The 24,747-nt window shown below is 40.1% G+C and overlaps 1 protein-coding gene across 2 annotated transcripts in view; it reads left to right on the forward strand.

Annotated features, from left to right (window-relative positions):
- LOC105265918 (Dpr-interacting protein kappa) overlaps positions 1-15,470 on the forward strand; it is a 32,615-nt gene extending 17,145 nt beyond the window's left edge. The window contains exons 3-11 of one of the 2 annotated variants that reach the window (XM_011303736.1): positions 2,096-2,205; positions 2,357-2,564; positions 3,278-3,433; positions 8,486-8,614; positions 9,849-9,986; positions 10,301-10,471; positions 11,752-11,820; positions 11,908-11,973; positions 12,871-15,470. In XM_011303736.1, the coding sequence (XP_011302038.1) occupies positions 2,096-2,205; positions 2,357-2,564; positions 3,278-3,433; positions 8,486-8,614; positions 9,849-9,986; positions 10,301-10,471; positions 11,752-11,820; positions 11,908-11,973; positions 12,871-13,007 (1,184 nt within the window). In that variant the 3' untranslated portion in view covers positions 13,008-15,470. The remainder of the gene's footprint in view (positions 1-2,095; positions 2,206-2,356; positions 2,565-3,277; positions 3,434-8,485; positions 8,615-9,848; positions 9,987-10,300; positions 10,472-11,751; positions 11,821-11,907; positions 11,974-12,870) is intronic. The other variant, XM_011303737.1, reaches the window with a different exon arrangement.
- Positions 15,471-24,747: the final 9,277 nt, after the last annotated feature.

Here is a 24,747-nt window from a genome sequence, read left to right on the forward strand (position 1 = left end):
AAATAATTGCAAATATTCGCAATTAAATTAGTACAATAGTTGTCGGGCAAATACAACTCCGGGTCAGTGGAAAATTCATCAACTTGGAAAGATAAACAAAACTGGAATATCTACTTTGACTATTTCATTCACGACAAATCATAAATGTATGTCGTTACATGAGCAAGTTATCCAGAAAAAAAAAAGTTTCCACTCCATATTCACATAGACTGAAACTGGGGTGAAATTATATTCCTGAGAGTTGGCACACGCGGTCGGGCTGTGTCAGACAACGGGTGAGAATATTGCGACGAATTGTACACAGTTAAGCGGTATGATATAGGGAAACATGGAGTATAGCTCCCAGAATGAAACTCGTCGAAATTCATTAGTGGGCTACACCAGGAAGTCATTAACAAACTGATTAACAAGTTGAAATTATCGCGGATGTGGAGCAGCTGAGTATTTGCCAAAGACTGGATGAATTCTGATTAAACTTTTCCCTTTTTTCCACAACGCCCATTGGCCAATTATCTCGGCATATTATTTTTCATAATACCATATTAATCCATTAATTAAAACTAAATTAATACTCCAATTTGAGAGCTGTTCTCTATTCGGAGGAATTTTTAAGATATTCCGGAAACGTCGAGTGATCAATCCGGAAGTTCTTGAAAAAGAGTGAGTGACAGTAATAAGACCGAAATAATTACGGAGCATTACCATATCATGAGAAATATCCGGAAATAAACGGTCGCATAATGAAAAACAGAGCAGCTTTTATCATCACAGCTCCACTCCGCCATTATCCCCAGTCCTCAACAATAATACACCCCGAACTCGGTATAAACAAACAAGACAGTGGCTCCAACCGTTGTCCATTGTTTTCGCATTTGACCCGGAGGCAGTCGGACACTGGTCCGTTGATCGGATGTTTGATTCCCGAAATGACAAAGACCACTGGCCGAATTCGATTTCAGGTCAGTCCTCGATTTTCCCATTCCCCAGTGTTCAGGCCGATATGATGCTCGTAAATCGCTGAGATTCATAGTCCACTAAAAAGCACGTCCAGTGCCACGAACCAGAGGATTATCATTGAGCATTAGCCTTTGCTGGGCCAGGGTACACCAAGCCAGTGTGCTTCTACTCTAATGGCTATAAATTCTCATTTCACACTGGACAAAGAGATTAACTATGATCACACTGAATATAACGTACCCCTTTCCGTCCTGATTCTGTCCTTCCGTTGGATTTTTTTTTTTGAGATACTTTACCGCCGCTGCTCACCCGAGGAATTGCCAATATTTAAATCTTTAATTCGTCGGCAATCACATTTTTTTCCCGGGCATCAACAGTTGAAATTTCGATTGAGCGAAATGAGCAAAATGAGCGAAATGAGCAAAATGAGCGAAATGAGCGAAATTGATAAAAAGTAAAACTTGAAATGTTTTTTTTTCATCTCATTACAATCCCCTTCTTTATCATTCCCAGAACTAACCATCAAACCGGTTATCGAGTTTCTCCCACTGTGGCAAAGGTAAAAACTGAAAGCCAGGAAAGTAAATACACTTTACAAATGAAAGACTCCTGCGTAAATGTCTCTCTGGGGGAATGTAAAATGGCACCCTTATTTACTTCCGTCAAAGATCGACCCAAGAAGGAGAAACGCAATTAAAGACTCCACCTAGTGCAACCCGTGGAGGTGGATTATTCGTTACTCGGCACTCTGTACTCTCCTTTCTCTACAATTTTTCTTTCTCACCCAACCCCATTCTCTTTTGCATCTTGTTTGCCCGCGCTGTTTGTTTCTGGTAACCATGGGCGCACTGACGCAACTTAGAGGATCGAGGAAAGAAAAAAAAAAAGGGGGCCCGCGGGCTTCATTTTACGTTAATCCGGTATTTAATTTGAAACCCTGAGTGTTATATATTCTCGTGTTGGGAATTCAACGAATTCTAATTAAGGGAGAAAAATATCGGATGGCGGATATGAAATTTGAGTTTGCGATGTACTCGTTGCTGATGAAGAGGAATTAATTTACCTCTGGGGTAATTGAGGGATGATGACGTGTCGGGTGATCGTTCTAGGTGACAAGCATTGGGATATTTTGTTGCAGTTGCAGATGACTCGATGCCAACGTTCGCTGAACAGATTCAGAATGTCACTGTCAGTGTTGGACGGGATGCCCTGCTGGCCTGCGTTGTCGATAATCTCAAACGGTATCAGGTAAGTTATCGTAAAATTTTTGCATTCTTCTGGTAATAAATTGCATCCTGGAAATTCAATCAATCGATTCGGGGGTAGGAGTTACTGAAGAGAAAAATCCCAATGACATTTCTCATTGAAATTGAATTTCTATTCGATTGTATGAATTCAGGTAGCGTGGGTACGAGTGGATACACAAACGATACTCTCCATTCATGACAATGTGATAACACAAAATCCGAGAATCTCGTTGTCGTACAATGATCACAGATCCTGGTATCTTCACATAAAACGAGTTCAGGAAGTTGATAGGGGTTGGTACATGTGTCAGGTGAATACTGATCCGATGAGGAGTATGCAGGGCTTTCTCCAGGTTGTCGGTGAGTAAATTTTATTTTATTTTTACAGTTTCAACCATTTCACGAATGTTATACATTCTAAAAATTTCATTTACGTCTGTTCATTTGTCCCTTCCCTCTGTGGTTTCATGCACATCTCCAGTAAAAAAACTCGATGAGTAAACGTCTATGACAATTTCACGAAATAATAGTAATTTTTGGACTCATTGGGATTTTTTATTATGATGTATTTCAGAGACAACACGTTATGCTATTACCAAACCTCAGGGCACAATTTAGTATTGATTTATTTCCGTGTACGGTTAGAAAATTACTCCGAAAATTTCCAATAAAAGCAATCGCATATTTCGACAACCGTAATTTTACATGAGATTTATTTTCATTCGAAAATTCCGAAAGCAATTAACTTCTTGAATATTCAATGAAAATAGGTAATTTCCGGTTGATGCCACAATTAAAATCACTGAAAATAACCAATTACGTTCGTAAATTCTCAATCTATCGGAAATTCAATCAAATTTTACATTTATTTTCGCGACAAGCGTTAACCTTTTAAAGTTGAATTTAATTAGCATTCGCTAATTTTAAATTGTAAAATTTGACTTAAAAAGACATTAAGTAAATTACATATAATATATCGAATGTCTACAATAAATTAATTTTCATGTTTTTTTATCATGAATTTGCATTGCGATAAATGATCACAGAATGATTTTGAAAAATTAAAATTTCAGTGCCACCGAAGATAATAGCAAAGGAGACGAGCACAGATATGGTAGTTCGTGAAGGTTCAAACGTGACACTAGTGTGTAAAGCAACTGGCTACCCTGAGCCATATGTAATATGGCGTCGTGAGGACGGACTGAATATAAACTACAACGGTGAGAGTGGTGAGTACAGAATGTGAACTTGATTAGCCAGCTCGCTGGTCTGTTTAGTGGTTTATGAGAATCTCGAGCACGTAAACCTACCCCAGGCATAACCCATCCTAGAGTTTCCACCCAGTACCAGGGCCCAATCGACCATAATAGTCACGATAACCCGTTGGTAACCTCCACTGACTCTAGTCCTGTGGAAAGCCCCGTGGGTGTGGGGATTCGATAACGTGAACCGATAATGCATCAGATGAATAGTGAATGACATACCCTGGCTACATCGGGGGAAACACGAAGTATTTCGTTCGTTACCCCGAGCTTTGTACCTGTACGCATCCAATCGTTCGACGTTGACGTCCCCAGTCCCCATGGAGCTATCTGCATATTCGAAAAGCCCGCGTCAGTGGACATTTTCCATTTTTTTTTTCTTTCGGCTTTACGAGCCTCTACGTTTGCCACCCAAAAATATAGGGGAATCACTGGAGCTTGTTAATTGAGCTGACCTAATGGCAGGGAGAAGGACTTTTATTTGGATATTTCAAATATTTTTCGTCTTCACTCATATTTTTATCAATTTTTTTGAAATCTTTGACCATTGGTTTATGGAACAAATTTGATGCGATGAAGATCACGTTTTAAATTTAAATTCCGTCACACGTATCACATTCGTAGTTGAATTCAATTGATCACAATTACCGGAATGGACTAACGAATATTAAGTTATCCCCTCGGAGTGTCAAGTCGAATGAAAATAGATTTATGCACTGGGGATGAGTTGAATAGCCCCGTGAAAATACGAGAGTAGAACGTGTGGGTCAGCCACAGCCCTCCATACGGATAGTTCGATCAATTATATCGTTTCGAGTTACATTCACCAGTGAAATTAACTTCAGATGGCAAACACTTAGAATGTAATTATCCAGGGGCTGAATAGAACGTATAAATGAAGTAAAGAACTCAATCAATTTCCATTGACCATTGGGACATGAATATTAAAGTAATATTCAATTTTCCTTCTAATTTCCATCATTTTTATTTTATTCAATGAAATTCAATATTTAACATAAAACAATAAAAAAATTCATCATTCTCGCAATTTTTATCGCTCAACTGAAACTTCATTCCATGTGAATTAACGACTATTGATTTATATTCAATTGAACCAGTCGTTAACAGTTAATTTATTTTGTGCGGAATAATCGAATGGCAATTTTTCGTATTCAAACGCGAAAGATAATACTGAAATTTGTAATTATATCCATTTGTTTGTAAACAATCTGTTGAAAAATTCGATATGGAATCATTAATTCCAGCGATTTTCTTCTCGTGGAAATCTGAATATCTCGGTTATGCGATACATTTTCGAGTATCGATACACCGGATAAGAATTGTTTCCTCCCAGGGGCATGTCAATGCTAAGTTATCTTGGTGTTGCATGTGTAGAAGTTTGCCGGATGTCCTGAGGGATTTAAGATGTCAGGTAGCAGCTGGAGAAGGATGAAAAGTCTTTTTCTACTCGCATTCACATTCTCTCTCGAAGATTTAATACGATTTTCCCGGAATTATGATCCTGGGAAATCATCGATGGGCCAATGGTATCGCCGTGAGAAATATCAGGACCTCAATCATGGGAAAAATTTCATCGACTAATGCATTAACGTACGAGCTCAACCCGTATTTCAATATCATTATCCACCCAGGGCTCTGATAGTCTCCAGACGCCTTGGAAAATCTGGTTAAGTTCAACTTCTCATTTTCTTTCTCTTCTCTTGAGCTTCGGGCTACATTATCCACCGCGATGTGGAAAATTGAGAAGAATAGTGCTTGGTGAAATGTTCGGGGGAGGAATGAGGAGGTAAAAAGGATCTCGCTAAAATCGAAAAACGTACGTGGGTGAATCAAGAGAAATTGCTGGGGGAGGGAGAATTGGTCGAATCGAATTCATCTCGACTATCGAGTTAAGACTTGTGTTTATCTTGGATTAAATTCACTTCGTTCAACAAATACCTCTGGAAAATTCCAAGCAGGTGTCAAATTGCTGAATCTCCCTGGGTAAAAAAAAAATTGTAGTCGAAATAATTTTTTCAAATTTTCAAAAAATTTCGGGAAAATTTTTCAGAACATTTTTTTTATGAAACAACAAAAATATTTAAAAAAAACAAAAAAGCAATTTTATTTTTGGGAAAGGTTTCGAAAAATTTTTCAACAATTTAAATAGGAAATTTTTTTTTTACCTGATTCATACAATAATTTGATTAAAAAATTGATAATCAATATTTATTGGAGTAAAACCAGTTATTTTGGAGGGTAATACCCCAAATTCTGTTGCGATTTAAAAATAAGGGAAGTACGCATTACCTTGTATTTCCGTGGAACCCTCTCCCATAATTCCGAGAATGTCAGGATGCTTCCTGGAAAGTTCACATTTCCAGGCCAATGGAAACCATCGACATTGTGCTGGATCTCCAGGTCGCCGAGAAAAACTATTGGCTCTCCAGCCAACCTCGAGTCTCAATCCCCCCATCCTCCATTTTCCACATTCCTTACACGTGTACACATCTTAATTCGCCTTATCCCCCCGTTGTCACTCCATTTTCTCCACTCTCCTCGATTTTTCTCGAAAGAAAAAGCAACAGCATTGGGTATAATATCGTCACCAGTTGGACACGCCTGTCGGTAATCAGGACAGGTTAATCCCTCCCTATCTTTTTCCTGGACATAATTCCACGGTTCGCGAAATACGACACCAGCCTCCCACACGACCGGAAAATCGAAAGCGATAAGTTTTTATCTCGACACCTTTCGGCAAGTGTTGGACTCCGATACAGCGGAAATGTCCTGGAGGGCGTGGGAATCCGGAGGGCTTACGTCCGAAGCTTTTCCCCGGGAATGGGAAATGGTTTTTCTCCCCGTTCACAAACAAAAGGATATGGAAAGTTCGAGATCTAGAGGGTTTGGCAAATTGTTTTGCCGTGACTTTCTGAGGATTGCCATTGTGTATTTACAGTCAATCACTCATTCAGTCCTGAGTAAAAGTTGAAATTTCAAACTCCCGAAGATTCAGCGGGAAAACAAAAAACTCAAGGTAAATTTCAGTCCGGAAATTCCCCCGGTTAAATCTTCCGTTAAATCACCATTCATAAAAAAAAAAAAATTATAATCGGAGTATTTTTTCCAAATTTTTTAAAAATTTATGGAAAACTTTTCAGATAATCTTTTTTTTGAAACGAAAAAATCGGAAAATAAAATAATTTTATTTTTGGGAAAAATAACATATTTTGTTTCAAAAAAAAATTTCTGAAAAGTTCCAGAACTTTTTTTTTTTTATTTGTAAAAAATATTCCGATTACAATTTTTTTTAGCCGATACCCAGAAAATTGTGCGTTCTCTTTCTTTTCTCTGGCAAGTAGAAATCAAACGAAATAATTCTAGTGTAATTCCTGAGAGAGCACTTGATTAAAACTCGGCAAGTCTGTTTTCGAGTGGTTATATCGATGCCAACCTATGAATCCAGGCATATTATAATATACAGCATGCATTGTGTTTGTGAAACAATAGACCTGCTTGATCGGCGGATAACAAAGTAGAGTGAGAGGCCAACTGGCAGATAAAAAGAGATGGAAATGTGTGTATAGCCTCATCAATAACTTCACGTCGAACCCCCTATCCCTCCTTTGTTCCTTCCATCCTGTCCGCTTTTCTTATTTCTGTCACTCTTTTTTTTAAACAATAAAAAAAAAAACACCCAGCAATAATGCGCACTAAAACATCGACATAAAGAGCTGTTTCACTTAGAATTATTACTGCAGGTGTATATACAGTGCTGTGTTACAGGACGCAATAAAAAATGCCTTCAATAGAAATATAAAACGACTATTTCCCGAGAATTTCTTGAGTAGCCTCTTTTTATTTTTTCTTTCTTTTCAATACTATTTTCAGTTTTCTTTATGATTCCGCGAAACACCACCTGTCACGTCTACTCGACGAATCCGAGGGTAGAGCTATCGCAATGCAAACGGATTTTCAAGAATACGGATGGCAAAGTGCTCTTTGTTGTACGGTATCCAATGAATTTTTCCATCGCTGTTTCTCCTTTGTAATAGTTTGAGAGTAGAAAAGAAAAAAAAATTATCAGCTGGTCTCGGTTAAATCCCATCACAAAGACAGAAACCGGAAGCTCGCGCTGAAGAGGGAACAGTCACTCAGCGCTCTCTCGCGCGGGAAATTCAAATTCATTTAACCGTTGAATGATTACAACGCGCCTGGCACCCATAACTCACACTCCTCTCCCAGGAAAACCCATCAGCTGTCAAGACAAGAATAGTCCTCAGACTCTTTAAAGTCCCCTTCTTCTGAATCCAAGATGCACGGGGACAGGTAAAAAAGTTAGGCAGTGAAATGAGTTTTACGATGGGGGAGTTGTAAAAAAGAAAAACAGAGAGAAAATAGAGAGGACGGGAAAATAACGAGCACCAGCTAAATGGTCGCTCTCATCAGAATCACGCGGTGTCCTTCTTTTCATCGTGGAGAAAACGAAGTACTTTTCATTGTATAGCTACGGCATTTAACCGAGAAAACGTTTAATTCTGTGAAGTAACAAAGTTTACTGGACATTCTCCATTTTCCCGTTCTCCCCCTCTGAAATTTTCTCCCATTTTTTTTTTCTTTCTATTTTATTATTTTTTCTTCATCCCACTCTCTATCTCTCCTGCTACCTTTACTCACCGCATTCACGTAACATTTTTACGTCTTGAAGAGTCGGCTGTGCCGTGCGATTTTACGACTGGAGCATACCGCGACATTTCCAACTCAGCGAATGTTCCCCAAACCTTCACGATTCCTTGAGTGAGGGTTAGCCCAACGGTATTGCCATGCTTGAGTGGCACGCGAGTGGAACGATGGTAGGAAAATGTTTTATTGAAAGTCGTTATGGGTATATGAACTCAAAGGCCTCTTTTATCAGCGAACAACCGGTAGAGATAGATCGGAGAGGGATTTCAGATATTTCCATTTGCATCTACCGATTGTCCGTGGAATACGATAAATACATTCCCTTTGATGTTTCAGTGAGTGTTGTTAATGGAGAGGTGCTGCATATTGTTAAAATAAGCCGTCTTCACATGGGAGCTTATCTCTGCATTGCCAGTAATGAGGTGCCACCGTCAGTCAGTGCTCGAGTCGATGTTCGTGTTCAGTGTAAGTACTGCAAATTCAATTTATCTACATCATTAAATTGAACTCTTAAATATTGCAGGGGGAAATGAAGATATATTATTAAAAAATCGTAAATGTCACGTCTCGATTAAATGATTTGAGAAATCGATCAATCGGTTGTTGAATGAAAATGATTTTTCGTTTAAATAATTTTGGGGAATTTAATTGAATTGCCGGGGGTTTGAGGTGGTGATTCTGATGCCTTGAAGGCTTCCATTAATCCTAGAGTGAAACCCTGAAGTACCAATCGACGGACAAACTGATATCAATGAATGCAATTCCTCTTCCATTACGCCTCACAGCTCTTAAATATTAGTTCAATTGCCATGACTTCAGTTTATCCGAACTAAACTGCATCCTCGAATGATTTATTGTTCATCGGTATCGGCTGTATGACATGACACGAAACGGAGATGGTACTCTCCTACGATTTCGAGTCACGTATCAGCGGTAGCCAATGATAGAATGCCGGAGTGTTATAGAGATTGAACGAGACCGAGAAAGAGATGGCGAATGAAAAGCAGAAGTCGTGGGTTTGGGGTGGTACAGATATTCGGTAGATGTCCCATTCCTCGAGCGATTGAATACCATTGCAATGGAATCACTGTTACAGATACGTATAAAATCTATCAAATCGCCACCACTAGCTCCATCCGGAAAACGATCTGCAAAATTGTCATACGTTTGGATGATGGCTTTTTTTTAATCTTGCCCGTTTCAATTTTATCGGTCAACTGTAATTATCGTTACTGATACTCAACCCCTCGGTTTTCTTTATTGTTTTTTATTATCAATGGATCTTCAGTGAAGTGGATTTTCTCAGGTCGTGGGGGAGAAGTCTCCAGTCGACATCAAATGATCATAAAAAAAAAAATGTCGCGCTATTTTTTTTTTTCTTCTTTCACTTCGGCCCGACTTGAGAATTTTTCATCCCTCTCGTTTACACTGGAATCGCATTGGCTTACGCACACTGCAGACGGAGAGACCAGCCATGAGCAGTAAAACGTGATTTACGTCAACTCGTAAAGTTCGAAATTACTTTCAGGAACATTAAAGGTCGAGTTGATCAGAATCGATTTATATTTTTCCTTTTTGTTCTGATTTTGAATTTAATGATGCGAAATGGTTTGATTTATGCGGCTTTCATTCACCACTGGGAATTATTCTGGTGATGATGATTTTGGCTTTTTTTTATTTCTGGATCCTCTGTTCGCAGTCCCTCCGATGCTGTCCATTCCTAATCAGCTGGAAGGTGCTTATATCGGTCAGGATGTAATTCTGGAGTGTCATACCGAGGCTTATCCTACATCGATCAATTACTGGACAACAGAGGCCGGTGACATGATAGTCTCTGGTAATTTTATATTTAAAAAAAAAATTGAGGAAACCGTAGAAGATATTGTCATTATCTTGTTTACGGGAAATTGTTGAAAGAGATGTTTAACGATCGTTACGGTTACGACTGAGTTTATTCGCTGGGGAAAAACAACTTCGAGATACGTTAATTATCCTGTAATTATTCTACGGTCGTTATTGCCGTAATAAGTCGTATCAGCTGTTGGAATTGCGAGAAAATGCAATGGCAAATGTTATTTAACTTCAATGGCTTCTAAATATCTCTTTCAACTCGGTAAAATATTAAAAGAGCGTTCGGTCTTACTGGCCCAGACTATTACCATTCGATTGCAGGTGATAAATACGAGGCGTTGAACACCGACAACGGTTACAACAAATACATGGTACTAAAAATAAGAAATGTCAGCCCCAAGGACTTTGGCTCTTACAAATGCGTCGCCCAAAATTCCCTAGGTGGTACAGATGGTGTCATAAAATTAGACGGTGAGTACCTAGTGTCTGTACTGTAATGGATATTACCACTGCGTTATACCTGAAGGATCAATGCCTCAGCCCCTGAATTACTGAGATTCAATTGTCCAATGGACAATGGATCACACCCTCTTGATACGTTATAAAGGATAGGGGATGAAGCTACACTGGAAACAATTACATTCAACTCGATTAAACAATCAATGCATCAACAATGGGGGATATTATTGATTAGCGATAATTTGGAATGACTGAAGAAATGGACTTTTGATGGGAAGGGGCAATTTGAATTGCCCTCTGGGGTCTGTTATTTTTGCCGAGCAGTGAATGATCGTGGGGAATCTGATATATTTAACCGTTTCGCGTGGAGAGTCAGCGAATTCTCTCTCTTTTTTTTTTTTTCCTTTTTCGGCCGTCCACTCATCCCTCGATGGTACGCCGACGAATATAAATTGGTCGGAATTAAAAGTCCGACGAGCAATTTCCCCCACTGATTGCGTTATCGGGTTGTGGTAGAATAGAGATGGGGGGGCTGGAAACCCTCTCCAATGGGTCTGGAGAATGAGTGCCTGACCGAGCACGAGGATTCGGTTAATGTGATTCTTCATGTTATGATTTGGTTCCTTTGGCGCCCAACGAAGGCATTTAAAAGTCATGAATAACTGCACGTAACGGAATGAGAGAATCCGGACGATTTTCGTAATATGAGAAGGAGAATGGAAATCGATCTCGAAATATCTCGAAATTATTGAACAAATTTTCCTAGACTAGCAATAAAATTTTAAAAATTTATTTCATTTTGAAAATTCATTCATTTCATTCAATTCAAACTAGAGCGCGCGCTTTCGCAATGCGCGCGCACCTATTAGGTTAGATTTGGCGGGAGCTTTTTGAAGGAGCAAAAATGGCGGGTAATTGACGAGAAAGGATAAAAAATCGTGAGCGTTCTGATGTAGTTCTGAAATGGAAAAAAATTCTGGGAGTTGAAATGAAATATTAACAATATCTCCCGTAATATAATTGTCAAATATTTGCCACCGCAACTTCATCATGGAGTACTTTGATAAATGAATAAAGATATAATGAGGCCACACGCTCGGTTGAGCCAATTAAAAGTTTCTCCTGAAACTTGTATAATTCACGTTAAATGGAAATATCGGTCGTTTTGTGAAATGCTTGAGTAAACGAGTTGAGGTGGAACGAGACAAGGAGGAAATGAAACTTTTCAACTGTTTTTCAATACTTCACTGGGTAAATGTGTTATGTATCGATTGTATTCTCATCTGTTGCAGAAATTCCAGCTCCATCGACAACAACAACACAAGCAACGTACCATGTCACGTCATTGATGAAGAAAAATGGTAACATGTTTTTCTCATTTTCATCTCACTGCCTACTTTTTTATTGTCCAACGATTTATGGGAATGTTTTGATTAAATTTTTACCAGGTAGGAGTAACAAAAAGCACAGACAACGGCCAAATGATTACGAAGTCGAGGAGTGGCGAGATGCTGGTGAGAAAATGATTTTTCATTCAGTTAAATAAAACGGCAATTATTTCTGACATGATTCATTGACTATAGCGCTATTTTTGTACTCCATCGATGCTTACCGGCGATTATTTTTGAAATTCCGTTTAACTTCTCGAATAGTACAAATATATCTAAGGGATAATCACTTAACGTCAATTTCCATTACTCCATGACATTAATTCTTAAATGGAATTAATTTTGCATTGAGGAACTCGGTCACTGATTCATTCCGTATGACTATTGATCAAAATGGACAGACCAACTGCGCCGGAAATGATTTATGATTAAACATTCGATCGGATAACAATCCCAACCGATCACTCCCCGAAGTTTCGTCAGTACTTCATTAATATTCCACACGCGTAACTCCATATCTCCCCAAAAAAATATTCAACTGTCGCTCAATTCCAAATGATCGTGCAGTCCGATATTTGTCTCGTGGAAAGATTACAAGATAAAGTTTTCCGAAATAATCCATCTAGAGGAATCCTCAGGAATAATTCAAGTGCTCATTCGGATTTATTTCGGGTGATATCGAGCTATCAGCCCCACCAGGTGGACACCCCAGGCAATCCCTCATAATTCATCACTCGTTCCAATGACAACGCCAGCCCCTAGATGATCCCCTTGAAAACTTCAATTAATTAATTATTCGACACACATAAATATCATTCAACATTGATTCCACGAATGAAGATGTTGTGATACCGAATTGGAGATCTTTACGAATGAAACAATTTGTTTGTCTCCAGTGATAGAGCGCATGTCAGACCTCGACTCCTTGGAGAATGCAAAATGTGTGAAAAGAGGGGAATAACAGTGATTTCCACAGTGATTTGTCGGGTAAAACGAGCCCAAGTGTGTTGTTTCTACTTGCAGATTACGACAGGGACTACGACTCGACGAAGAGGCCGCACAGCGATGGGGAATACTCAAGCCTTGGGACAAGACTCTACCCAGAACTATTACTAGCTGTACTACTCGTACCCCTCATCTATCTGTCCGTAAGAAGGTGATTCTTGGGACATGAACGAGTCTTCCAGTTTGTATTCAATGAGCGTGAGATTGAGGTACGTAATGCGTGACCACAACCGCGTTATAAAAATGTGATGCGATTCGACCATTTATCCATCATTTAATCTCCTATTTTGCGTCTTGATGGTGCGGGTACTACCCGGGCTATTCAACCATCAGTCATGCTAAAATTATTTTCGTACAAAATTTAAGGAGTATGTAAACATGAGGACAGATGAGGATTCAGCATGTGACGGGTGTGAGTGATTATAAATATGAGAGGATTTATATATATATGATATTATACAGAGAGGATATATATACAAGGGATTATTGAGGGAATGGCTAGATTTTTTGCGTAGGCTGCTAAGTGCTTAGGGGCTGCATTTGCCCAATGCCGTCGTCGTTGTTTAAAATTAATGTGGGGGGGCTTATTGTTCGTGTGGGGGGAGGAATATTCACGTGAAACCAGTGATGGACAAATTTTATTATTAAAAATATGAAAAAACTCATTCCATCAGCCCTCGAAAGATTTACAGACTCGGATTTTTACAAGTCTCAATTGAAACAGCACTTGGTAAAAATAATTGAAAAAATTTTTCACTGATATTAATGGGAATATTTCCCCTCCCATGTGATACCGCGCGCATAATTTTCCGTGATATAAGAATGAAAACTCGAATAGAATTTATTTTCTGATATTTTTGAAACTGTTGTTGCTTGACCTGATATTATGCATGGATACAGAACTTGTTTGAATCAATAGTAGACTTTTTCGGGTTGAAAAAGAACACGACAAATATGACGAAAACCTAATGTCTCTTTTTTTTTCTGTGCTCTGATTTTATGTTATTCCATCTTGTATAAATGCGAGGAGGGGGTAGCGCTCATGGACTTTGTATGAAACTGTCAAGGATAAATATGCATGAAATGTGTAGAAAAATCCGGTTGGGTGCGTCCCGAAGTACCGGAAGTCACGACAAGTGATTTGGAGAAAATCTTGTCGGTTTGCTGCTCGTTTTTTTTTTGGGGAACGGCTTACGTAACACGAAAGTCACTCTGAAGTGGCGGGCCTCGGTGTTGGGGGAATTGCACGCTATGAGAGAGAGAGATTTTTCGAAAAGATGAGATAAATCCGCGAGACGCAAGTCCCACGGAGAAATCTTCTCTGATGCTTAATTGCTTAGTGAATTCATGTAAAAAATTGAGTTAAAAAATTATTCGTCGTTCCATTGTTACGCATTTCTAGAGATAAGTAAATAATTTATGTTGGAATGCACGAGCTAGAAGGGATTGTTACACAGAGAGAGAATGAATTTCTTGTCGTTGCAACTAAAAATTGAAAAACTGATTAAAATAAAAAAATCTTCTTTGTCTGTGTAATTAAACGAGGGATGGAGATGTTACTGGAGGAAAAATTCTAATAGATAAAAATTGTAGTCACGTTTCTTTCCCTGTTTAATTGTGACTGTTGATAGCGAACGAGTACGAATAATCGAGGGAATAATAATTGGATAAATATATGCGGAAAATTGTTTGGGGGAGAGAAGAAAAAAATACGAGTCGTTTAACGAGTGAATTATTATTTCGGTGAAAGTTGTATATACGGAGATATAATTGAACCAGCCTGTGTAAATACGCATTTATCCCTGCTCGTTAGCCAGAGTGTTGAAGCCCTTGTAATTATTGTCGGACTCGACCTTCAGCGTGATTGGAAATATCGATTAAGTAGTCAAAATATGGATATATATGGGTCTTGAGTGTTGTGAATTTATCCGAATCGTCTGATTCAATGTGTAAAATATGTGAAGAAGAAATAGTGAAGAACAATATGCGTAAGTTTTTTACAATGATTTTGATTTGACAATCATTTTTAGATTGACACAGATATTTCATTCATCCAATTATTATTTATTTGAGAATACTTGTTCATCATCGTGATGAAAATTCTTCAATTATTCTCTCGATTAATAATTATAATCGCGATGAGCTAATCACCAAATCAGAAATCATGCTTTCGAATAGATGATATATAATAAAATGATAAGTTTTCTGAAAACTCTCGAAATTACTGCCAATCATTTTCCGATGAATGAATAATGCGCAAGTAATTAAGTAATTATCTGATAATGAATTCCGAGTGCAAGCGATAATTTCTATAATTTTCGTTCGGTGACTGATGAATTATTTCTTCTGTTCCCCTCCGAAAAAAAAAATAAAAATACATAAATAAATAAATATCGTAAGAGTGGAAACTGAGGAGGGGCTGATTTTGTGTGTTGACTCCTCGTTGGAAGAAGATAAATAAAAATTGTAATGGATCTATAATACTTCGGCGATTAGTGATGAAAAAATTATCATACATATGAATCATTGTACTCATGATGTAGATATAACTGAGAATTTGTTGTAATTATTACATTGCATAAAAAATGAACAGATAAGTGAAAAAAGAAAAAAATATAAGAAATATAACGATATTAAATAAACAATGGGACTTTATTTTTATCCCCTCAATTTTATATATATCAACATCCCTTTTTCGTCTTTCAGTTTATCCTCGCCTTCGTACATGATACGATCAACGAGTTTCGTGATGCTACGTGGCCCCAAACGTATATACATACCCATGTGTCCCTATGTACTGAGTGCCATGTACCACTGTATCCAAGCGCAACGTGAAGTTTCGAGGCCCATTGGATTTGGCAAATTCGATTTCTCTCTTCGAGGCCCCCAGTGCAGGATACGGAAATCAGCATTATCCGGCCGGACTGTGGTTCGGCTTTTCCAATAGGATTTATACATATATATACCGTAGGTCCACGTGATAAATCCATATAGGGGAAATATATTGAGCGACTTTACTGTTTCAATCAATTTTTATACAGAAAATGAGATATTTTCCCGTATTTTATATTATTTCATCTCAATCGTGCAACGATTGCGTTGTGAGGGTCAAATGGTTTAGCAGGTCAATAATTTTGTCAGTCCAGTGACCATTTTTTGTTGTTTAAAAAATTTTATGGGTCAAATTGTCCTGTGGGTCAACACTTTCAGACCATTTGATCACAACGACGACTTGACCCACAAAATGGAAAAAAATTACAATAATAAAAGATAAAATTTGGTAAACAAATCAATCATCAATGAGGCCAGTTATCTCTCGTCCCTCGAGAGCCCTTTCTGTACTAGCTGTTGAAATTTGCCCGCTGGCCATTTCCACTGCACCCCTTTCAGACGTACGATGTATATAAAGAGTATGGGCAGTTTGAGCTACACTACTGACCACAGGACGAAGCACACCTCGAGCACTCCGAACCACGACAAGTGATTTTAATTACCGTCAGCTCGCTCAGAACCACGACAAACGGCTGGGTGAAAACAGGAAATGAAGCTGTACATGGTGGAGTAGTTGAACACTGGGAAGAGAACTGTGACGAGGGGCTACTGATGAATAACTTAAACCCAACGTACTATTTCTCGACTAACGTGAATATTTGCCGAGACGATATGACAATTGCATACGGTTATTATTACTGGGTTAATTTTCCAAACTAAAGGCTAATCCAGTGGAGAATTATCACCCACACCAAGGTATTACACCTATTGTATTGATGATAATTATTAACTGAATCACGGAAAATATGGTATGATGGTAGTCTCATCGAGTTAACGCATTTACCAACTGCAAATTGTTACTCATTGAAACACCACACGGATCATTCATTAATCCAATTATATTCCAGCAGTATTCATGATTAATTATTGAAATGCCACGGTAATTCGCCGTGTTCGGTGTTTCTCGGAGCACTAGAACAATCAAACGCAATTACTCGTCCATTCAGCTGTTATGGACCAGTGGATAATGAAAATTCAACGCTGAATATTAATTTCACGTGTTATCAAAAAAAAAAAAAAAAAAATCGTCACTATTTCCATGATTAATTAGCAGTGAAATGATAATCCCCTTTCCCTTGTAGAATAACTTAGTATCTGGTGGTGGAGTTTACCGTAAAATCTTGAGGCTGAGATCTATCTTGGAGGCCGATTGGTGCACCACCGGATCGAATGCAATTTGGAAAGTGTCTCCCGACTAGGCCACCTCCAGGGAAAAGCTCTACTTCCAAGTAAAACCGAGACTTTCACGTACGGTACGTAATGCCAAAGCACGCGCGTGTGAACACACGACCTATCTTCTATCCTCGGGTACAATCATCTCTCTCTCGGTATCCTTTCCCCAGTGGATGTTCCCTCAAACTTGCTAGCGTATACTTTGAAAAGTCTCTATGGCCTGCGGCCGTCACACAGTCAAGTCGGTTAAAGCTCTTCTGGGAGTGCCTATATTCGATGCATCCGGCCATTCCACTTCACATTCGCTCTCTCGAGTTCTCTAATGTCCCCTCCAACACACTATCACTGTTTGCCCGTCCACGGGGAGGGGAATTAGTGGCGGTTTATTTTTCTACGTTTATAGATTATTCCTGGGATCATAAAAATATGCTTTATTACCCGGTATTCGGGGGGTATGGCCAATAAAAACACGAGGACTATTAAAAAAAAAGGAGGGAGGAATAATGAAAACGAAAAATTGAGGGAAAGGGATGGCACGGGGGGAAATGATAAAAAATAGAGTGAAGGGCTTTTTGAAATATGGAGCAGAACGCACCAGCTGACGGGTAACATGTCACATTATTTTTGCACGCGGTGATGCAACACCGACTGAACAGGACCAGTCAGCGGAATCCGCAATAAACGCACTATTTTTTTTTTATTCAACGTTTTCCCCTAGTCTGTCGTTTTATTTGTCTATTATACTGCGGTGGGAAATAATTCTCTTCATCACTCGGCAATTGGAATTAATCTCCCAGCCGCTGGTGTCCCCAGGTAAATTTCCTTGGTGGAATAAACTTTTGTCTGTCGTCCGGAAATCAATTGAACTGCTAAATTGGCAAATAAAAAAATGACACCCATTACGTTTGAGCGCACCTCAGAATTTATAATTTGATATCCACCAACTGAGAAAGGCACTTGATTATCCTTTAGGTACATATCAAATTATCGCAATTTCGAAGATGTAATGATTCGTCTCGAGTGGCCAATTAGTGTTGCCAAGCCCCAACACATTAATCCTTCCTACAAGTTTGAATAGCTAGCACTCACGTACATTTGCCCACCCCCTGAATTACAATCGCACGAGCAGAGTCAGCTTAATCACCACAATTGACTCAATTCCCCATATTTACAATTCCCTAAAAATATTTCCCCAAATTATCAACCCAACAAAATTTTCCAATCCAAAAATAACCATCAGCATAACTTCTCCCACAATATTTTCATCTTCCCTTGGCCATTGAAATTTTTCCACACCGAGATGGATCGATAATCGTGGAAAATGGCCGTAAAATAATTTTCACTCCCCCTGAACTTTAACCGCTCTCAGGCTTTCCAGAAAGTCCGCAGCACAGCCAACTTTTAACCATTCACATCTATATCGGTGAAATATTAGTACGACCGTAAGAGAAACCCACCGGTGTGAAAATACTATCGCTTTCCAATAATATAAAGAATCGCAAAAATCCCACCAAGAGTGCAAAAGAGATCGGTTACGTGGGGGGGGAAGGGGGGTAGGGGCTGAAACTGAATATATTGTCCAAAGTATCCATGCAGGAGAGCCCTTACTCTCTTTTGCATACTTTCTTTTTCTTTCAATCCCCGAACGATTCCACTTTCTCAGCCATATGGTGGCCCGAGCGTATTTCATATTAGAGGCCCTTTTTTTAAACTCACGGGGACACATTTCCCCGAGTCCCCCCTCCCCACCCCAAGACTCGTATAAATTCATACTACAGACCAGTGAATAATATTCGATCCTCCCATTGCCTGACCATAAAAACCCGAAATTCTCCCCCCACGAGTCGCGAATTAAGTGAATAATAACGCGATATTTATTGGAGCAAATAATTTTTATAATAAAAAGGTCTATTCTAAATTGCCGCTTGTAAAAGTGAAACGGTAAAAGAGGGAATATTTCACACATACAGTTGAGAAACAGCACAAGTGGAAGAAGATGAAGGAGATGAGAGAACGAGGTACGGAAAAACCACTTTTTGCGGGAACTGCACTGACACACAGGGGTAGAGGGAAAAACCCGTCCGGGGTAATATCTTTTAGGGGTCGAAAGTGCACACAGTCCAGCGGGCGTATATGGACCCCCTATCGCACCATCGTAAATCCTCCAAGACCATTTTTGCCCTCTCCCTCGTTTTGTCAGTCGTACAGTTCCTCCTGTTACCTTGCGTATTACTTCGAGTGTAGATGACTCGAGGATTTACCACTCGGACATTACTTCCACACGCCTCGGCGAAAAATATCCCCCCACGATGATTTTTTTTTTTATCCCCCTCCCCTGATTTTTTTTTCTCCTTTTCGGACCCACCACCCTATCTTGTCCCTCTATCGGCCGTTTCCCTCGTACTCTAGGACATCGTTTCGATAACGATATAAAGGAAGACTGAGAAAACTCCATCCCGAGGGGCGGTAAAGGCTTGGGGGTGGGGTATAATAATGTGGCATATATCTGTACGTGTATTTGGCAAGGCAGTTGCCAGACTATTTCACCAAAATACTCCTTGAGGAAAGGGAGAGAATAAGAGTTTGGACTCACTCACTCGCTCGGGATATTTCTGTCTTGCCTTTTTTTTTTTATTTTTCTACACCGACCGCTATAACCGAGCTTTAGTACTTCCGCATCATGACATAAATCACGTGCAGAGGCTTATGCAATAATCAGAATGTAACACCGTTGTTAATTGAACCTATCTTACCTCTAAAGGGGGAGGTATTATTACCGCACGTTTTTCAGGTGGGGGGAAATATTTCGAAGATTTTTCAAGACGTGACGGCAATTTATGGAGTTGTTCATTTGATTCTTTTTAACCCTTCCTGACCTTTTTTGGGTCTCCCCTCATAGGGGCCTGTTTACCTTCGATTTTAACCCACACCAGATTTTTTTTTTGGGGACTCAGGGAGTATTTTTCGTTGTGGACTGGGTCAGTTTGATCCAATCGAAGATATATGCAGGGGAATTTATATTTTTGGACAGGGAGACAACAGCATAACGGAAAGTTTTGAGTAACGCAACAGAACCTCGTTAATCTTCACTAAAGGTGCGTCACACTAATGACGGAGGCACCCCGATGCGCCCATTCGTGGGGTGCACACATTGCATGAGGTACAGTGGAAGGGCGTAAGTTCTACCCATGGATGCCTCTACCTCAGTTTCGAATTAACCGTAATGGAATAACGATCTCACGTTCACCGCGAGTATAATGCCTGACAAAACGGCACCCGCTTCTCCATTGAGGAGGAGGTACGTAGGAAAGGGGAGGTAAAACTACAAGAAAGCACACCCTCAACTCACTTCGTCTGGCTTAGGCCTTTATTTACGACCTCAACCGCAACAATTCAACTTAACACACGTACAACTCACTGAAAGGTTAAAATTCCACGTGCCTACAAAATACTTTTAAACATCGCTCAGTTGTATCGTGAGTTGTTAAAAAAAAAATTGAAGAAATATACACAAGTTCAACCCTCCACATCTCTCACTACCCTCCTAGAGGGCGTTGTGATTCAATTTGCGAGTTGTTGTTGGAGAGGTGTTAAACTTTTTAACACGGAAAAATGCCACTAATTCAAAACGTCCGCGCTACTTTCATTTCCCCGGATTTCTCCAGGTGCATTCTTATTTCTTCTTCATTTCTTCAGCTAAATAAAAAGTTGAAAATGAAGAAACAGCCCGAGGGGATGGACTGCGCATCCACAGCCAATGGAGTGGGGGATGAGGACATTTAAATTTTATTGTTTGTACTCCATAAGTAATTAATCAATTAACGAGATTATTAATTTCAGTCAAATAAATTTTCTGGACGTATCCGTTTCAAATTGAAATCACCAGAGCGTAATAACTGAATAATTCCCCCTCCTGCATCCCTGCCACGGCCCCCTTCCCCCTCCCCACGGACTGTGATTTGGCGCAATCGTCTCATTAAATTCGACAAGCACTTGCTCGAGACACGCTTCAAGGGTCATGGTAATGGAGGAAGAGATGGGGGGTCGACCCCCAGAAATCGCTGGTTCCGAGAAATGCTTTCTAACGAGATACTTTGATGGGTGCTCTTTCACCCCCCTCCCTTCTCCAATATTCCCCCAATGAGAATCGTTGACGCTAATGTCGCAGAATGCATATAACCACGAGTTTAAAAGTTTACAATACCGACATGATACTTTTCACCAAGTTAAAACCCCCTTGTGCTGGCTTTTCAAGTTCCACCCTCAAGCCACCCCATCACTGTACCCCTGCCATTTTCACTTGTCGTTTTTGCCACGGCTTTTTTTTTTCCACAGCTATCGCCATGACCAAGCATCGTCGTGATTTTTCCGTACGGTCATGAATAGCAACGAGTATAAAAACAGAAAAGTTTTAGCGTCCCCCGTGTGCTCAACCCCCTCACCCCCTCAATCCCCACAATCCCCCTGGACCCCCACGGGAAAAAGTTTTTCCTTCAAGTTAGCCGCAAGACCTCTTAGCTGCATCGAGGGGGAGCCAAGGGGTGGAGGAGGTGGAAGAGTTGGAGGAGGTGGAGGAGGTGGGGGAGATGGAGGAGGTGGAGGAGGTGGAGGAGGTGGAGGAGGTGGAGGAGGTGGAGGAGGTGGAGGAGGTGGATAAGTCGGCAAGGGGGCGAAGAAGGCAAAAGGGGAAAGGGGGGTAAAAACCACCGGTAAACGGTTGAGAGAAACTGCACCTTGGGTGGAAGTCGCCGTGTTTCACGATGGAAAGAGGGAGTTTGTCCCGAGTGCACAATGCTCAGTACTCCCAGGCACTTTCCTCTCCTCTGGGTAATCGTGCCCTGTTCCCATCCTAGTCACCCCGTAATTAATGGCATTAATCGACTAGCTACCCCAGATTGCAGGGAAATCGACAATGAATTATTCGAAAATCCAACAATTACCCTATTTCTATCAACAAAAAAACCTCATGATGAATTTCTCACGAATTTAGGGGGCTGTAAAAAATTATAAATTATCTTTGACATTTGACGGATGATTTTTAATAGTGACCTAGATTCCGGGATATATTTATTTCTCGGTATTGAATTGCTTTGAAATGGAATAATTACCGCTGACATCACCTGATATTTTTGGGATTTTTGTCTGGTCAGGTGGTGAGAATTAATTTTCCCGGTTGCATCTGGGGGTGAACGCAGGGTATAACATGGTGATACGCCTTCCCTGGAGACGACCGATATCTTTCTCATCGGGCTCTGCTCCCCCTATCCCCCTGACAATGTTTCCACGTGGCGCGTCGATAATAAATTTACCCCGGGAAAATCCTCTGCGTCATGGCGTGATTGGAGCTGGACGGGGGGTTGCTGAGAAGAAACGGGGATTGACGGTGGGGGAGGGGGAGAGCAGGGAATAGTGATGCCGTCGTGGAGTGTGAGGAGTTTGACGGGGAATTGATTGGCGGTTGGTTGAAATGAAGGATTAACCGTAAGAATGGAGTTGGTGAGTGGAAATTTTCAATTCAAACACGCGAGGGGCTCTTCGGTATGGTGAAGGGGGGTGGGGAGTGAAACTGTTGGGGTGGTGAGATTTCTTTTCTTTTTAAATTGAGAAGAAAAATTTAATTCAGGATTGAATGGAGACTAACGAATACTGTGTACACGAGTTCAAATAGAAGTATACAAACTTGAAAAATTTTCAATTTTCTACGGAAATTTCAAATATTAATGGGACTTGAGTAAATAGAGAATTGAGTGAAAATAAAAATGATTGAATAAATTCTAAATGAAGGAATAGTCAATGGGTAATACAAAATTGTAACAAAAAAATCATTCGATCCCGAAGTAGATCGGGTAAAGAACCTCTCTGGAGTGTGGGTGAGCTTTTCCCAGTGACAACTTTACTTCTTCCATTAATCAACCCTTCCTTTGTTGTTAGCCAAAGGCAGACGGTTGTTCTTCACGCTCGGTGGCTCCCGTTGTTTCCCTGGCTCTCAGCGTTAATGCTCTGTAGTCGCTCTCTTGCCTTCTCCCGATGGTGTACACCACCCACCCACCTCCTCGCATACCACCAAAAAAGACAGCGAAACAAAAAAGAAAATACACCAGCGAGTATCCGAAAGCCTCTCTCCACCCGTTGCTCCATTTCCCGCGTGTATACACGAGAAGAGCTGAGGATAGTTCGACATGGGTTGTACCTTTGGGGGATTTGTGAGACCGACGCATGCCCTTCCACCGCACATTGAAGATCGCGTAATTACGAAACGCTGTACCATTTTCCTCGCTGTGCCACACAATGAATTTTTCACTCGGATGTATGGGAAGGTTTGCCCCGATGGAATCAGATATTGATGGCTCTGGGTTGTGAGAATTGATTATAACATTGATGAGTTGTTCGTGGAGGCGATTAATTTATTGGGAAAATTTTGGAAACACCAGGAAATTGGGCTTAATTACTAATTATGGAGTCATTAGTGACGAACAATGTGAATTTTGAAACAATATCTCTTATTAATGAAAGTGGCTTGCGGATTTGACTGGTCGCTGAGACTGAATCCGTCGACCGGCGGTTATTTAATAATTTTATTAGCCACCAGAATATTATAGTGTAAATATATTATTCCGCAAACATATTGCCTGAAAAATGTTACAACTCGAGATATGTGTCGAAATAATTTGTATTGTGTTGAAATATTTGAGTTGTGTTACTTCGATAGGTGACCGCCTCACACGCACAAGGTTCCGGGTTCGATCCCCGCAGGGTGAAATCGTGAGGTGAATTTTTTAAAGTCTCGATCGCCACCACTGATGGTCAGAATTGACCTTAATCGGGTCAAAATGATGGGGAATGAGGGTAAAAACACGAGACTTGACCCACATCTCAATATCAGCGGATCGGCGCAAGAAAAAAAATGAAATAAATTCGTGACACGTTTAATCAACCAAGCGTAGTGGATAACATTGTTGAACAACTCACCGCGTACCTCCACACCACTCGCTGAACATTCAACTCCCACCGGAAGTTTTAGGATGTCACCAGAATGCTGCGTGGCTCGTTAAATCGTCGGGGTTGTTAGGTGAGGGTCACATGCAGTATTGATAAAACCGGAGTAGGCTTGAGGATTCCACTGCACACGGTAAAATCCCTCGTACAAGTAACTACTCTCTATCTAGCCACTTCTCCGTGTACCTTTGACTGTTCGACATCAACAAATATGGGAATGGCTCTATGGTTTCACGGTAAAATAGACGTCTCTGTCCTTTTTTATCCCACGTTTGATGGTACACTTTTACGGTTAACGAAGCCAGTGCAAGCAGCGCTTTGAAACCTTGGTTTGAGAGAAAAGAAAGTTTGTTTGCACAAGGTAAACTAGAGTCAAGGGAGAAATAATAAAAAATAAAATCGAGGGCATTTAGTATGATTCAAATTGAATCGACTTGAGATTATTATTTCACGACATGATGGCGACCAGAACAGACCAGAACCAAACCCCCAGAACATCGAACATCATTGCAACCCCATTGTAACAAAATCCCCTCGTCCACCATTAAATCACCCATCTCCAATAATTATTACCCATCACACACTTCCCCAACCTCCCAAATAGCCGTTAATTAAATCAGCAATTTATCCTCCATTCAATCAATTTTCGATTGAACATACAAAAAATACCCACCT

The sequence above is a fragment of the Fopius arisanus genome, unplaced genomic scaffold, assembly GCF_000806365.1.
Source record: "Fopius arisanus strain USDA-PBARC FA_bdor unplaced genomic scaffold, ASM80636v1 scaffold00033, whole genome shotgun sequence".
Taxonomy (NCBI): Eukaryota; Metazoa; Arthropoda; class Insecta; order Hymenoptera; family Braconidae; genus Fopius; species Fopius arisanus.